Source organism: Oncorhynchus nerka, linkage group LG21 (genome assembly GCF_034236695.1).
Source record: "Oncorhynchus nerka isolate Pitt River linkage group LG21, Oner_Uvic_2.0, whole genome shotgun sequence".
Classification (NCBI taxonomy): Eukaryota; Metazoa; Chordata; class Actinopteri; order Salmoniformes; family Salmonidae; genus Oncorhynchus; species Oncorhynchus nerka.
Genome location: NC_088416.1, coordinates 2229690 through 2245422, shown reverse-complemented (window position 1 = coordinate 2245422; position 15733 = coordinate 2229690). Strand labels below are relative to the sequence as shown.

The 15733-nt window shown below is 43.5% G+C and overlaps 1 protein-coding gene across 1 annotated transcript in view; it reads left to right on the top strand.

Moving 5' to 3' along the window:
- The window catches only part of LOC115104393 (metal transporter CNNM2-like), a 64168-nt gene extending 49316 nt beyond the window's left edge, over positions 1-14852 (top strand). The window contains exons 2-8 of the mRNA XM_065006199.1: positions 3213-3356; positions 3749-3886; positions 5289-5458; positions 7952-8045; positions 8707-8769; positions 10457-10635; positions 14341-14852. Coding sequence (XP_064862271.1) covers positions 3213-3356; positions 3749-3886; positions 5289-5458; positions 7952-8045; positions 8707-8769; positions 10457-10635; positions 14341-14595 — 1043 coding nt within the window. The 3' untranslated portion in view covers positions 14596-14852. The remainder of the gene's footprint in view (positions 1-3212; positions 3357-3748; positions 3887-5288; positions 5459-7951; positions 8046-8706; positions 8770-10456; positions 10636-14340) is intronic.
- The last annotated feature ends 881 nt before the right edge of the window (positions 14853-15733 follow it).

Below are 15733 nucleotides of genomic sequence, written 5' to 3'. Positions count from 1 at the left end.
GTTACTGTTACTACTGTATTACTAGTGTTACTATCTCACTGTTACTACTGTATTACTAGTGTTACCATCTCACTGTTACTACTGTATTACTGGTGTTACCATCTCACTGTTACTACTGTATTACTGGTGTTACCATCTCACTGTTACTACTGTATTACTGGTGTTACCATCTCACTGTTACTACTGTATTACTAGTGTTACTATCTCACTGTTACTACTGTATTACTAGTGTTACCATCTCACTGTTACTACTGTATTACTAGTGTTACTATGTTACTGTTACTACTGTATTATACTAGTGTTACCATCTCACTGTTACTACTGTATTACTAGTGTTACTATCTCACTGTTACTACTGTATTACTAGTGTTACTATGTTACTGTTACTACTGTCTTACTAGTGTTACTATGTTACTGTTACTACTGTATTATACTAGTGTTACTATGTTACTGTTACTACTGTATTATACTAGTGTTACTATGTTACTGTTACTACTGTATTATACTAGTGTTACTATGTTACTGTTACTACTGTATTATACTAGTGTTACTATCTCACTGTTACTACTGTATTACTGGTGTTACCATCTCACTGTTACTACTGTATTACTGGTGTTACCATCTCACTGTTACTACTGTATTACTGGTGTTACCATCTCACTGTTACTACTGTATTACTAGTGTTACCATCTCACTGTTACTACTGTATTACTGGTGTTACCATCTCACTGTTACTACTGTATTATACTAGTGTTACCATCTCACTGTTACTACTGTATTACTAGTGTTACTATGTTACTGTTACTACTGTATTACTAGTGTTACCATCTCACTGTTACTACTGTATTACTAGTGTTACTATGTTACTGTTACTACTGTATTACTAGTGTTACTATGTTACTGTTACTACTGTATTATACTAGTGTTACTATGTTACTGTTACTACTGTATTACTAGTGTTATTATGTTACTGTTACTACTGTATTACTAGTGTTACTATCTCACTGTTACTACTGTATTAGTAGTGTTACTATGTTACTGTTACTACTGTATTACTAGTTTTACTATCTCACTGTTACACCTGTATTACTAGTTTTACTATCTCACTGTTACTACTGTATTACTAGTGTTACTATCTCGCTGTTACTACTTTGTTACTAGTGTTACTAACTTACTCACTGTTACTTTCTGCAAGCTTTTATTAATTTGCAAACCTCAAAGCATATACCCAGTATGTTCATACATATCATATGGTAAAATAAAAAATAAAATAATTAATAAAATTTTCTCAGTACTTTGTTGAAGCACCTTTGGCAGCGATTTAAGCCGTGATTCTTCTTAGGTATGATGCTACAAGCTTGGCACACCTGTATTTGGGGAGTTTCTCTCATTCTTCTCTGCAGATCCTATCAAACTCTGTCAGGTTGGATGGGGAGCGTCGCTGCACAGCTATTCTCAGTTCTCTCCAGAGATGTTTGATCGGGTTAAAGTCCGGGCTCTGGCTTGGGCCTCTCAAGGACATTCAGAGACTTGTCCTGAAGCCACTCCTGTGTTCTCTTGGCTGTGTGCTTAGGGTCGTTGTCCTGTTGGAAGGTGAACCTTTGCCCCAGTCTGAGCAGGTTTTCATCAAGGAGCTCTCTGTACTTTGCTCTGTTCATCTTTGCCTCGATCTTGACTAGTCTCCCAGTCCCATTCCGCTGAAAAACATCCCCACAACATGATACTGACACCACCATGCTTCACCGTAGGGATGGTGCCAGGTTTCCTCCATACATGACACTTGGCATTCAGGCCAAAGAGATCAATCTTGGTTTCATCAGACTAGATCATCTTGTTTCTCATGGTCTGAGAGTCCTTCAGGTCCCTTTTGACAAACTCCAAGTGGGCTGTCGTGTGCCTTTTACTGAGGAGTGGCTTCCGTCTGGCCACTCTACCATAAAGGCCTGATTGGTGGAGTGCTACAGAGATGGTAGTCCTTCTGGAAGGTTCTCCCATCCCCACAGAGGAACTCTGGACCTCTGTCAGAGTGACCATCGGGTTCTTGGTCACCTCCCTGACCAAGGCCCTTCTCCCCTGATTGCACAGTTTGGTTGGGCGGCCAGCTCTTGGAAGAGTCTTGGATGGTTCCAAACGTCTTCCATTTAAGAATGATGTGGCCACTGTGTTCTTGGGAACCTTCAATGCTGCAGGACATTTTTGGTCTGTTCCCCAGATCTGTGCCTCGACACAATCCTGTCTCTGTGAGCTCTATGGACAATTCCTTTGACCTCATGGCTTGGTTTTTGCTCTGACATTCACTGTCAACTGTGGGACCTTATATAGACAGGTGTGTGCCTTTCCAAATCATGTCCAATCAATTTAATTTCCCACAGGTGGACTCCAATCAAGTTCTAGAAACATTTAAAAGATGATCAATGGAAACAAGATGCACCTGAGCTCAATTTTGAGTCTCATAGCAAACGGTCTGAATACTTATGTAAATTAATTATTGCTGTTATTTTTTTATTTTTTGCAAAAATGACTAAAAAACTGTTTTTTCTTTGTCATTATGGGGTATTGGATGTAAATTGATGAGGGGGAAAAAATATTTAATCAATGTTAAAATAAGGCTGTAACTAACCAAATGTGGAAAAATGAAGGGGTCTGAATACTTTCCGAATGCACTGTATATGCCCTGATGAAATATCCCAGATGTGAAATACTGTATTGATGTATGATGTGTGCTTTATTACTTTATGCAATGTATCATTAAGCCATAAGGCCTGGGGAGGTGTGTTATGTTGCCAAAATACCACGGCTAAGTGCTGTTCTTTTGCACGACAGAACACAGAGTACTTGGATACAGCAAGCGGAATATTGGCCATATACTACACACCTCTAAGATGCCTTATTGCTGTTATAAACTGTTTAACAATGTACAAAAAAAAATTTTTTGTCATACTTTCAGCCAATCAGCATTCAGGCCTCGAACCACCTGGTTTATAATTAGTGATATATTGCATGAACAGAGAGTACTTGACCTCTATCCTCTGAGTGTTCAAAAAGACCACCGTGTTCATAAGTTGACCTTTATAGCGTTGGAGACAGAGGCTCTTGCTGCACTTTATCACTATGACCCAAAACTTTACAACCTCTTAAATGTGTGTTCTGTCTCTCTATCTCTCTCTATCGCTGTCTCTCTATCGCTCCTTCTGTGTGTGTTTGTGTGTTAGGTAAATCCCACCTGGCCATAGTTCAGAGGGTGAACAACGAGGGTGAGGGGGACCCCTTCTACGAGGTCCTGGGCATCGTCACCCTGGAGGACATAATCGAGGAAATCATCAAGTCAGAGATCCTGGACGAGACAGACTTGTACAGTAGGTGCCCAAACTATTTACTTCACGCACATTTGACTGAAATGAAGGGGTATCAATGTTTTCATTTTGAGTAACTTGAACCTGTTACCAGACCAGTACCACTTTATTATCTGCTGTAGTGTAAGGTGCTACCGCAAAGGTTTAGCTTCCAGGCAATTTACATCGTTGTTATGTTATGTCCAGTAATGTTTCAACGGCAACTCTGTTTCCCCCATTTTTTTTCCTTTTAAATTGTACACACGTTGTCCATAGGGAAAGAATATATTTGCTTGAAAATACATTCCTTTGAGTAACTAAAGTTTATTCACCCTTGTACCTAGGAAATGCACTATCAAAGTCAGCTTACAATTTCTCCCCTTTCATCCCCATTCCCCAATTCTTTCTCCCCTCAGCTGACAACAAAACGAAGAAGAAAATCACCCATCGTGAGCGGAAGCAGGATTTCTCAGCCTTCAAGCCCAACGACAGTGAAATGAAGGTTAAAATATCACCTCAGCTTCTGCTGGCAACCCTGCGTTACCTAGCAACAGGCAAGTGTGCACACTGCGTTGCTGCTTGACTTCCCCCAGTGTGCCCTCAGAACCCTGACTGTGGAACGTGTGTGTGTGTGTGTGTGTGTGTGTGTGTGTGTGTGTGTGTGTGTGTGTGTGTGTGTGTGTGTGTGTGTGTGTGTTTGCGACAAGTGAATGTGTGTTTGTGATGTACACGTGGGTGTTTGTCTGAGAGGAGACACTAGGCCTCTGGGGAGCGCTGCATGGGATGTCTGCACAGACTTTATATGGCTCAGTCTGAAAACATGGCCGACTATTTGCTTGCGTGTCATGTTCTCATCGGTTGGGAGACTGTAGCATTTAGCTTGGAACACTTACCACAATTCGGTTACACTACTTTCACGATGACATCACTTTCAACAGTTTGGCTGATTTCTGGGGTTCTCACAGAAGGCATGTCTACATGTCCGCATGCCAGACCTGCATTCACATATGCTTGAAATTCTTGATTGAGATGTGCTTGATTGAGCTTGCATAGGGCAATGGGTCGAATGGAATAGTCCCCAAAGTGCAAACCCCATCCCATCTGGCACTTCAGGCATGCTAAAGCAAACAGGCTAAAGCAAACAGGCTAAAGCTCAAAGCAGAACATTAGATCCAGATCAATATATGGCTGTGGTGCCAAGTGTTTAAAAGATTTGAAATACTATTAGAAAAATCCCATGGAACGTACAACCGGAACCACCGTGGAATGTCCCAGCTAGCTACCCGTAGTAACGCACAGGTCATTCAAATATGTTGCATTTGTAGGGGATTTGGTGAGAACTTTGACCTAGCGAGCTGCTAAGCATCGCTTAAAGCTGTGGCCCCGCTGGCCCCTCTAAAGGGACTTTGGCTATTAGCAGGGCCAGTCCCTACCGTAGTGTGTTGGAGCAAGCTGCCAACTGAGACATATCACCACACTCTGGTGTCAGGGGCACGATTGGTTAGCCTTTGTTACCTTGACCAATGAGAAAAATGATAGAGTATGGGGAGAATCAGGTTGAGCCTGTGTGCGATACACGTGATTATAGTCAATTTACCGTAGATAAGGTGATAATGAGGTGATATGTTAAATGCATTAGAGGGAGTGTGTTTTTTCATGGAATTCTATTGTTGATATGGTATTGTAGGGTATTACATCACAACATATTGTGTCTTACCACTGCATCATATTGTCTTGTACAATGCTATATCTTACTATATTGGTCAATTTGTTCTTAAATTATGTCTCTCTCTCTCTCTCCCCCTCTCTTTCTCTCTCTTTCACTCTCTCTCCCTCTCTCTCTCTCCCCCTCTCTCTCTCTCTCCCCCTCTCTCTCTCTCTCTCTATAACCTCTCTTTCTTTCTCTCTCTCTCTCTTTCTCTCTTGCCATCTCTCTCCATCCATCCCCCTCTCCAGAGGTGGAGTCGTTCGGGCCGGTGCAGATGTCAGAGAAGATCCTGCTGCGTCTGCTAAAACACCCCAACGTGATCCAGGAGCTGAAGTACGACGAGAAGAACAAGAGAGCACCGGAGCACTACCTCTTCCACAGGAACAAGCCTGTGGACTACTTCATACTCATCCTGCAGGTCAGTACCGAGCCACGCCATTGGGCCAGGGGTTAGTATGGGGCCACGCTATTGGGCCAGAACCAGGAAGATGAAACACTACAATCACTTAACTGTTGTATTTGTCTTTCTTGCACTCACAAACACTGGTTTTGCAGATAGCAGATATTTTACTTGCAGTGATTGAGATGCTGTATGTAGTTGTACAATGACAGCAATGACAAATGTAGAGCAGGGCCACGCTATCGGCCCGGGTCAGAAATGGGCCACGCTATCGGCCCGGGTCAGAAATGGGCCACGCTATTCGTGGTCAGGATTCGTTTACACTTCAAGGATATCCGTACAAGATGCGTCTTTGACTTCCTCCGGTGGTCAGGAAGGTCTAATCACAATCAGTTCACAATGCGTCTTTTGATTGTCTACACCTGTCGACAAGTGTGGGCACAATCAGAATGTTGACCAGATCAGGACAACTGACGCATGTTAGAACCAGGTCTAATAGAGGCTTTAGGAAAAACAAGTGCTATCTAGAACCTAAACGGTTCTTCAAGTGTCCCTATAGGAGAACCATTTTTGTTTCCAGGTAGAACCCTTTTGACTTCCATGTAAACCCTTTCCACAGAAGATTCTACCTGAAATCAGAAATAGTTTGTACCTGGAACCAAAACGTGTTCTCATATGGGGATAGCTAAATAATCTTCTGGAACCCTTTTCCTAAGAGTGTAGGCCAGGAAGGGGATTGGCAGCTATTAAACAACGCAAGGGGATTTTCCACAAATTATAAACAAGAGTGAGATTTGCCATCGAGTCAGGGTGGCAACATGAGGGTGATGCAAGTTGGAAGTGATGCTGCAAGTACCTGTTTTAAAGGCCCAGTGCAGTCAAAAAAAAGTGCATTTTCTGTATTTTATATATATTTCCGCACTATGAGGTTGGAAAAATACAGTGAAATTGTGAAAATTATGATAATGCCCTTTTAGTGTAAAAAGACCACCTAAAAGTTCAGCCTGTTTTGGAAGGATGGACTTTTGACCTGGCTGGTGACATCATCAGGCGGTAAATTAGTTGATAGCCCAATAAGTTTTCAGTTTTCCCCTCCCAACTCTGACCACTCCCAGACAGTCCAAGCTAAATTCTTGAGAAATTGCTCTTTACTAAGCAGCTACTTTTGTTTCTTTTTGACCATTTTAATTGAAAACAATCACAGTAAGGTACTTAATTGTTAACAAGAAATGATTTGATATTGAGATAAACACGTCTGCATTGGGTATTTAATCTTTAAGAGAAAGTGTTACTGTCACGGGTGTCGTTGGAAGTAGACCAAAGCGCAGCGTGGTAAGCGTACAGTTTATTTTATTTTATAATGTCGCCAACAAAACAAGAAACAACCGTGACGCTTACAGGGCTAAGTGCCACAAACAAAGTTAACTACCCACACTGAAAGGAAGGAAAAAGGGCTACCTAAGTATGACAACGATTGACAGCTGTACCTGATTGAGAACCATACCCGGCCAAAATAAAGAAACATAGAAAACAAAACTTAGAATGCCCACCCCACATCACACCCTGACCTAACCAAATAGAGACATAAAATGGCTCTCTAAGGTCAGGGCGTGACAGTTACAGATGGATTGGCTGAAAGGTTGCAGCATGCAAATAGGACATTGACTTTGTGGACGTAAAAGCCCCAATGCAGGCGTTTTTATATCAATATCAAATCACTTCTGGGTAACAATTAAGTACCATGCTGTAATAGTTTTCCATTAAAATTGTTTAAAAAATAAACAAAAATAACTTCTTTGCAAAAACAAAATTGTCAAGTTTCTAGGACGGTCTGGGAGTGGTCTGAGTGGGGAGGGAGAGGGCACTCAAAAACAAAAAACTCAAGTTTCTAGGACGGTCTGGGAGTGGTCTGAGTGGGGAGGGAGAGGGCACTCAAAAACAAAAACTCAAGTTTCTAGGGAGGAGTGGTCTGAGAGGGAGGGCACTCAAAAACAAAAACAAAAAGTGGTCTGAGTGGGGAGGGAGAGGGCACTCAAAAACAAAAAACTAGCTGTTATTGGCAGAGAGGTTTGAACTCTCTTTGTTATTGGTCTATTAACTTATTTACCGTAACCAGGCTCGCTGAAACTCCACCCATGCTAAACCCTGCTTGATGAGATTATATTTTTAACCAGTAACTATCAGGAAATAACATGGATCACAGTTTCATCAGCTGTTGAACAATATGATACAAAACACAGGAAAAACAGAAAGCACTGGGCCTTTAAAAAGAAGGTGAAGTAGACCGTCATCTCGCTGCGAAGGAGAGATTTGTCTGAATATTGTTCAAGGTGTGAATTCTGAAATGTTGTTACGCGGTTCAGTCAATGCCTCGACTGTAATGCTGCCGAAACAAAAACACATAGTGAATTTACTGTAGCTGATGATCAAACCTCTATACCCCGCAGTACTTCTCAACTGATCTGAGTCTTCTTCAGACTCTTACGCAGAGTGTGTTGTGTTCCTCTGCAGGGGAAGGTGGAGGTGGAGGCAGGGAAGGAAGGGATGAAGTTTGAAGCAGGAGCGTTCTCCTCCTATGGGATGATGGCTCTCACCACCTCTCCAGGTAAGACTTGCTTGTATACCGACGTCTCAATGTCTGTGTCTAAAATGAGGTCCTATAAATATTCACTGCAGTACACAACACTTTTGTCCAGAACCCTACGTCCCTATATAAAACTACTTTACTAAAATACTACATTGTAGTCTATAGGCACCTACCATGTATGTTTCAGATTTCCCCAATTCCCTCCTACCCATCATCCTTTGGCAGCTACTGAGACAAGGGCTAGATCCAGGATGACTGGATTAGAAATAGTAAAGAAACAGTTTATCAGTAACCAAGTGAATTGACTCATATTGAAATAAGGTATGACACATTTTTTTGTGACGCAGCCTTTGTATTTTCTCAGTTCATTCAAACTTCCAGTCAGGCGCTAGTAGGATCTCAGAGACACCTGCTGGTGAGAGGGCAGAATTACACCCTCCTCATCAAAAAAGTTGTCACTGTAGTTTGGTTTATGGAACATAGAGCACATGCTTATGAGATGATGTATTTTGTCATATTTTATCACAGACCCTCTTTCAATGTGCTTGGATGGCACATTGGTTGTTTTTCAGGACACGGTGTACGACGGTAACGTTATACAATTATTTCACTTGTGGGCTCTGGTGATGGATTTTTCCGTGTGTGTTTCCTCTCTCTGTCGTCCGTCTCTCCTCGCCAGTCCCTCTCTCCCTGTCTCGTACCTTCGTTGTCAGTAGGGCTGAGTCCCTAGCAGGATCTCCAGGTATGATAGTCCTCTCTTTCCTGTCTGCCTGCCTGCCTGCCTGCCTGTCTGTCAACCTGTCTGTCTGTCAACCTGTCTGTCTGTCAACCTGTCTGTCTGTCCGTCCATCCCCCCTATCCCTCTATCTCTCCATCTCTCCTCACATCTAATATAACTCTTCCATCTGTCTATCACCCATTGGGATGAGTGTACACTTCACCTAAGCCTGGTATTTACCGGCATCAAAACTGCATGATGTGTTGTGGACATAGGAATGAATTCTGGACCTGCTGGTCATGAGCTTAAATTCTTTGAGAGCGGGATTCTCTTGTGCCACATAGCAAGAATACTTTGAGCATTGTTTGTTACATGTTTGTGTATTAATATGCATTTCCTACTTACTCTGTCCTTACGTTTGCTTTGCATATTAAATGTTGTTCTGCATGGATGTTTAACAAGGGAGGACGTACCTATTGCTTTGGACTCTGAAGGATGTCTGTTACTGTGTACTGTGCATGTGAAGCGTCCATTCCTCTGTGTGTGTGTGTGTGTGTGTGTGATAACCAGTACCATAACTCAAGCCAGTGAATAGTGTAGTAGGGGCCCCCAGAGTGAGGCATAGCCGCCACTAGAGACAGGCTCCACCCCTCTAGCCCCTTAACCCTCTGACTCCATAAACAAGGCTATGAGTTACAGCCCCCTGCAGGGCCGCTGACTGCAGCACGCACACACACACACAAGCTGCAAGCACACACACACATTCTGAAAACATACACACATACACACACAAACAGCTCAAGCCTCTGATCCACCCCATATTTACTAAATTCCCTCCTCCTTCTTTTCCCCCTTGTCCCACTCCACCCTCTTCCACTCTATCCCTCCATCCCCTACCGTCCCCCGTCGGCCCCCGAGAAAGTAGAGTACTAATCTCCCAGGGTTCACTGGGCCTTGGACTACTGCGTGGGTCTGGGGACCACATCCAAACCCAGGATTACATACATTCCAGCCAGAGTAGTGAGCATTAACGCCCCAGTCCTCTGCAAGCCCACGTCTTTTCCACTTTGTTGTGTGGTTTTCCTCTCGTCTGCTTTTTAAGAAGTGGAAAACATAAGCTGAGTTTAATTAAAATAAAGAGAAAGTATTCTAATTTGAGAAGTGGGAAAAAAGCAACATCACTCTAGACCACCGACTCAAAACCTGAAGCAAAGCCCCCCTAATGGGAGGACTTAAAATATATATTAGATTTACATACATTGCACCAAGGAATCTTGGCCTATATGTTACCTAATCATTCAATTAAAGAAATAGCTTTTCATTCTGTGTAGAATTCAGTAAATAGATGATGCACAATCAGGTTGTGTAGATGGAGATGAGATGACAAACGTAAATCATACACAGCTATGGCTAGGTACAGCAGTACAGCTAGAACTGATTGTGGATTCCATATACACGGTCTGTGTGACATGTTCTGTGGGTTCTGCTTTTACTCTGTTCTCTATTCTGTTCTCAGATCAGGGCTGGGGTCAATTCCATTTCAATTCCAGGTCTCTTCAATGCTTTTCAATGAGGAAAATGTAGAATTGGATATTGGAATTTGGTTTACGTTCTGAATCGACTTTTATAGACACGGGATCGACCCCAAGCCCAGATAGGTATTTGCTGTGAACAGAAGCCGAAAACATATATTCTTCTCTAACCTGTGCAGAGAACAAGTCCCCCCCGCGGCCGTTTGGCCTGAACCACTCAGACTCCCTGAACCGGAGTGACCGCATCGATGCCATCACACCCACGCTGGGGAGCAGTAACAACCAGCTGAACGCCTTCCTACAGATATACATGCCAGACTACTCTGTCAGGGCTGTGTCTGATCTGCAGTACATCAAGGTGAGAGGATAGTCAGGATACACACACACACACACACACACACACACACACACACACTACAGATATACATGCCAGACTACTCTGTCAGGGCTGTGTCTGATCTGCAGTACATCAAGGTGAGAGGATAGTCAGGATACACACACACACACACACACACACTACAGATATACATGCCAGACTACTCTGTCAGGGCTGTGTCTGACCTGCAGTACATCAAGGTGAGAGGATAGTCAGGATACACACACACACACACACACTACAGATATACATGCCAGACTACTCTGTCAGGGCTGTCTGCAGTCTGACCTGCAGTAGACATCAAGGGTGAGAGGATAGTCAGGATTCACACACACACACACACACACACTACAGATATACATGCCAGACTACTCTGTCAGGGCTGTGTCTGACCTGCAGTACATCAAGGTGAGAGGATAGTCAGGATACACACACAGACACGCATACACACACTACACATACATTACACTATACACACACACTACAGATACAGTTGAAGTCGGAAGTTTACATACACCTTAGACAAATACATTTAAACACAATTCCTGATATTTAATCCTAGTAACAATTCCCTGTCTTAGGTCAGTTAGGATCACCACATTATTTTAAGAAGAATGTGAAATGTCAGAATAATAGTAGAGAGAATGATTTCTTTCAGCTTTTATTTCTTTCATCACATTCCCAGTGGGTCAGAAGTTTGCATACACTGAATTAGTATTTGGTAGCATTGCCTTTAAATGGATTAATTTGAGTCAAATGTTTCGTGTAGCCTTCCACAAGTTTCCCAAAATAAGTTGGGATAAATTTGGCCCATTCCTCCTGACAGAGTTGGTGTAACTGAGTCAGGTTTGTAGGCCTCCTTGCTCGCACAAGCTTTTTCAGTTCTGCCCACAAATATTCTACAGGATTGAGGTCAGGGCTTTGTGATGGCCACTCCAATACCTTGACTTTGTTGTCCTTAAGCCATTTTGCCACAACTTTGGAAGTATGCTTGGGGTCATTGTCCATTTGGAAGAACCACTTACGACCAAGCTGTAACTGATGTCTTGAAATGTTGCTTCAATATATCCACATAATTTCCCATCCTCATGATGCCATCTATTTTGTGAAGCGCACCAGGCCCTCCTGCAGCAAAGCACCCCCACAACATGATGCTGCCACCCCCATGCTTCACGGTTGGGATGGTGTTCTTTGGCTTGCAAGCCCCCCTTTTTTTCCTCCAAATATAACGACGGTCATTATGGCCAAACAGTTCTATTTTTGTTTCATCAGACCAGAGGATGTACAGTTGCAAGCCGTAATCTGGCTTTTTTATGGTGGTTTTGGAGCAGTGGATTCTTCCTTGCTGAGCGGCCTTTTAGGTTATTTCGATATAGGACTCATTTTACTGTGGATATAGATACTTTTGTACCTGTTTCCTCCAGCATCTTCACAAGGTCCTTTGCTGTTGTTCTGGGATTGATTTGCACTTTTCGCACCAAAGTATGTTCATCTCTAGGAGACAGAACTCTCCTTCCTGAGCGGTATGAAGTCTGGGTGGTCCCATGGTGTTTATACTTGCGTACTATTGTTTGTACAGATGAACGTGGTACCTTCAGGTGTTTGGAAATTGCTCCCAAGGATGAACCAGACTTGTGGAGGTCTACAATTTATTTTCTGAGGTCTTGGCTGATTTCTTTTGATTTTCCCATGATGTGAAGCAAAGAGGCACTGAGTTTGAAGGTAGGCCTTGAAATACATCCACAGGTACACCTCCAATTGACTCAAATGATGTCAATTAGCCTATCAGAAGCTTCTAAAGCCATGACATCATTTTCTGGAATTTTCCAAGCTGTTTAAAGGCACAGTGAACTTTGTGTATGTAAACTTGACTTGTGTCATGCACAAAGTAGATGTCCTAAACTATAGTTTGTTAACAAGAAATGTGCGAAGTGGTTGAAAAACTAGTTTTAATGACTCCAATCTAAGTGTATGTAAACTTCCGACTTCAATTGTATACAAGCCAGACTGCTCTGTTATGGCTGTCGGACCTGCAGTATATCAAGGGGAGTCTATACACACTTCTACACACACGTGTGCACGCACATACTGTACACACACACACAGACACACACATTTGTGACCAACCGTCTTGATTCGGTCTTATGTAGCAAAATTTGAAATGGTGTTTTTTACATTGGATAAAAGCAGAGACTACAAAATGGTATATCATACGCTGCATTTGAGAAACAATGGGAAAGTCATTTTGCTTTGAAAGTTTATAAACTTGTAAACTCACTTTTGAGAAAATCGCCTTTGAATGTTTTGGTACCTACTGGAGAGCTCTTCATTCAGCACCCTTTTAAGCTTTAGCTCCTCCAATCTCTTTATCTGAGCGTTTTGTCCTAACAACAGCAGTCAAGCACCCAAGCTAACTGGTTAACAGTTGCCACAGTGACATTCTATTCAAATGGACACTTGCATATGGAGTCTTTTGTTAAGACATGTAGCTAGCTAAACAATGAACCATAATCCCAACTCATGACGTTACTACCCTGCATGAATCTGCAGGTAGCTAACCAACCAGGTTCAATGTTAGCTAGCTAACATTTTGCAACAACTAGCCAAGCAAATGGCTCTGAGATACAAATAATACGATCATACACGTAACGTTAGGTAGCGAGCCAGCCAGCTAATGTTAATTATCTAGCTAACAGTACACTTTAACTTGAAATGAAAACAACTGTCAAAATTAGAAATGTGTCAAATGTAGCTAGCTAAACTATCTTACCCGTATACGTCATGGTTGGATGCTTCTCCCTGTCACAGATGCCATGGTTGCCCTTAGTTTGAAGATGTAATCTGGAGACAGGTGTTTTCTCCATCTCTTTAGCTATCATACTCTTAATTCCACTGATTTCAAACCTCGATCCTCCAGAAAATGGAGAGCAACACTTATGCAGTTCTACTGAGCAATAGATTTTCTAAAAAGCAGCGATAGACGGGATTACCTACACATACTGACCAGCTCAAATAGACACAAGTGTGCTACATGGCATACCAATCCGAACTCATCTCCCGGCATTTCCAGCCCACTCATTATCTCAGCCAATCATGGCTAGCGGGAAGGTTGCTGACTCTTTCTGTGGCTAAACCAACTAGGCTTTCAATTGAACAATTGTATTCGTTTTTACAGATGGCATACAAGTTTGTTATTAAGGCACATGAAGGTTCACATGTTCCAGAAGGCATTTTTTCCAATAAAAAAAACGCATTTTGATAAATAAAAAAAAGATTGTGTTCAAATGGCTGTCCTGTAAAGTAGTGAACCGCGACATACGCCTAGTTTCCTGAAACGGGTCACATTTGGCGGTCGCTTGTATAACAGTGAAGGTTGAGGTTGAATTGGCTGGCGTAGGATCTGTCCAAGTGGGAGGATGTAGATTATGAAAAAGAGGGGGCCTAGCATGGAGCCCAGAGGCACACCCTGTGTGACTTTAGTGAGATATATGTGTCCATTTGGTGAAACATGATTGAAACCAGGAGAAAGTGGATAAGAATGTTCTATTGGAAATGTAGCTATGCTATCATTCAAGGTGATCATGTAGATATCCACATCTGCCAGTTCAACTGATGCCCAGGGATGCTATTTAATATACTGTAATATCATATAACCTGATATCATGTAACTGTATTCTCCTCCCGCAGGTGACCCGGCAGCAGTACCAGAACGCCCTGATGGCGTCGCGCATGGATAAGACGCCCCAGTCGATGGACAGCGAGTTCACCAAGATCGAATTGACTCTGACCACTGAGCTCCACGATGGTGGAGGCGGAGGCGTCCTGGAGACGCCAGCTATGGCCCACCACGAGACAGCCAGCCTGCTCAACCTCAACACACAGCCCCAGAACTGTCTGGCCCACAGGGTCAACCACACTGCACACAATGAGGGACCCATCTAGCCCACACTGGGGTGGTGGGGACAGAGGGAGAGGAGGGAGGAGGAGTCTGGGGAGAGGGTGAGAGGAGTGAGGAGGGATGGTGTTAGTACCCTCTGGGCCAGGGCCTGGGCCTAATCCTCCAACATCCAAGGACCTCTAACCCCTACCCATCACCCCCTTATGGCTGGAAGACCCTGGAGGATTTGAGGGGGAGGAGCTCTAACCCCTACCCATCACCCCCTTATGGCTGGAAGACCCTGGAGGATTTGAGGGGGAGGAGCTCTTGGCTGGAAGACCCTGGAGGAATTGAGGGGGAGGACCTCTAACCCCTACCCACCACCCCCTTATGGCTGGAAGACCCTGGAGGAATTGAGGGGAAGGACCTCTAACCCCTACCCACCACCCCCTTATGGATGGAAGACCCTGGAGGAATTGAGGGGAAGGACCTCTAACCCCTACCCACCACCCCCTTATGGATGGAAGACCCTGGAAGAATTGAGGGGAAGGACCTCTAACCCCTACCCACCCACCCCCTTATGGATTGAAGACCCTGGAGGAATTGAGGGGAGGGACCTCTAACCCTTACCCACCACCCACTTGTGGATTGAAGACCCTGGAGGAATTGAGGGGAAGGGGGCTACGGAGATGTGTATACTGAGCCCCAGCCTGAACCTCTACTCTCTACCCTCCACCACCCCTGGCCGATTACACAGCCTGGAACAGAATACCCTTTGGGGTAGTGGGGAAGGGGGCTAAAGGGATAGCACTCTGGGCCCTCACCCACATCACACACCTCTAGAAGACCCTGTTAGGGTGGGCTTGGACCGTCCTCAGCCAATCCATCCGCTTAAATACCCGGGAACCTGGTATTCCAGTAGCTCGGAAAGATGGACAACAGTGTGCATGCCCCCCCATTCCACTGACCACACACAAACACTTACACATAAGTATACACACTTTCCAGTCTGTTCTTGTTCAGGGATTGGCAGTGGACTGTAGTATTACTAGTACTACTACAACGAAGGACTTAAACGCACGCAGACAAATATGGTTAGTCAAAGACTGTACCAAATACCGCTTTGAAGGAAACCATGGAACCATGAACCAAGAATGTTTTTGTGCATTTATTTATTATATATATACAGTGGGGAGAACAAGT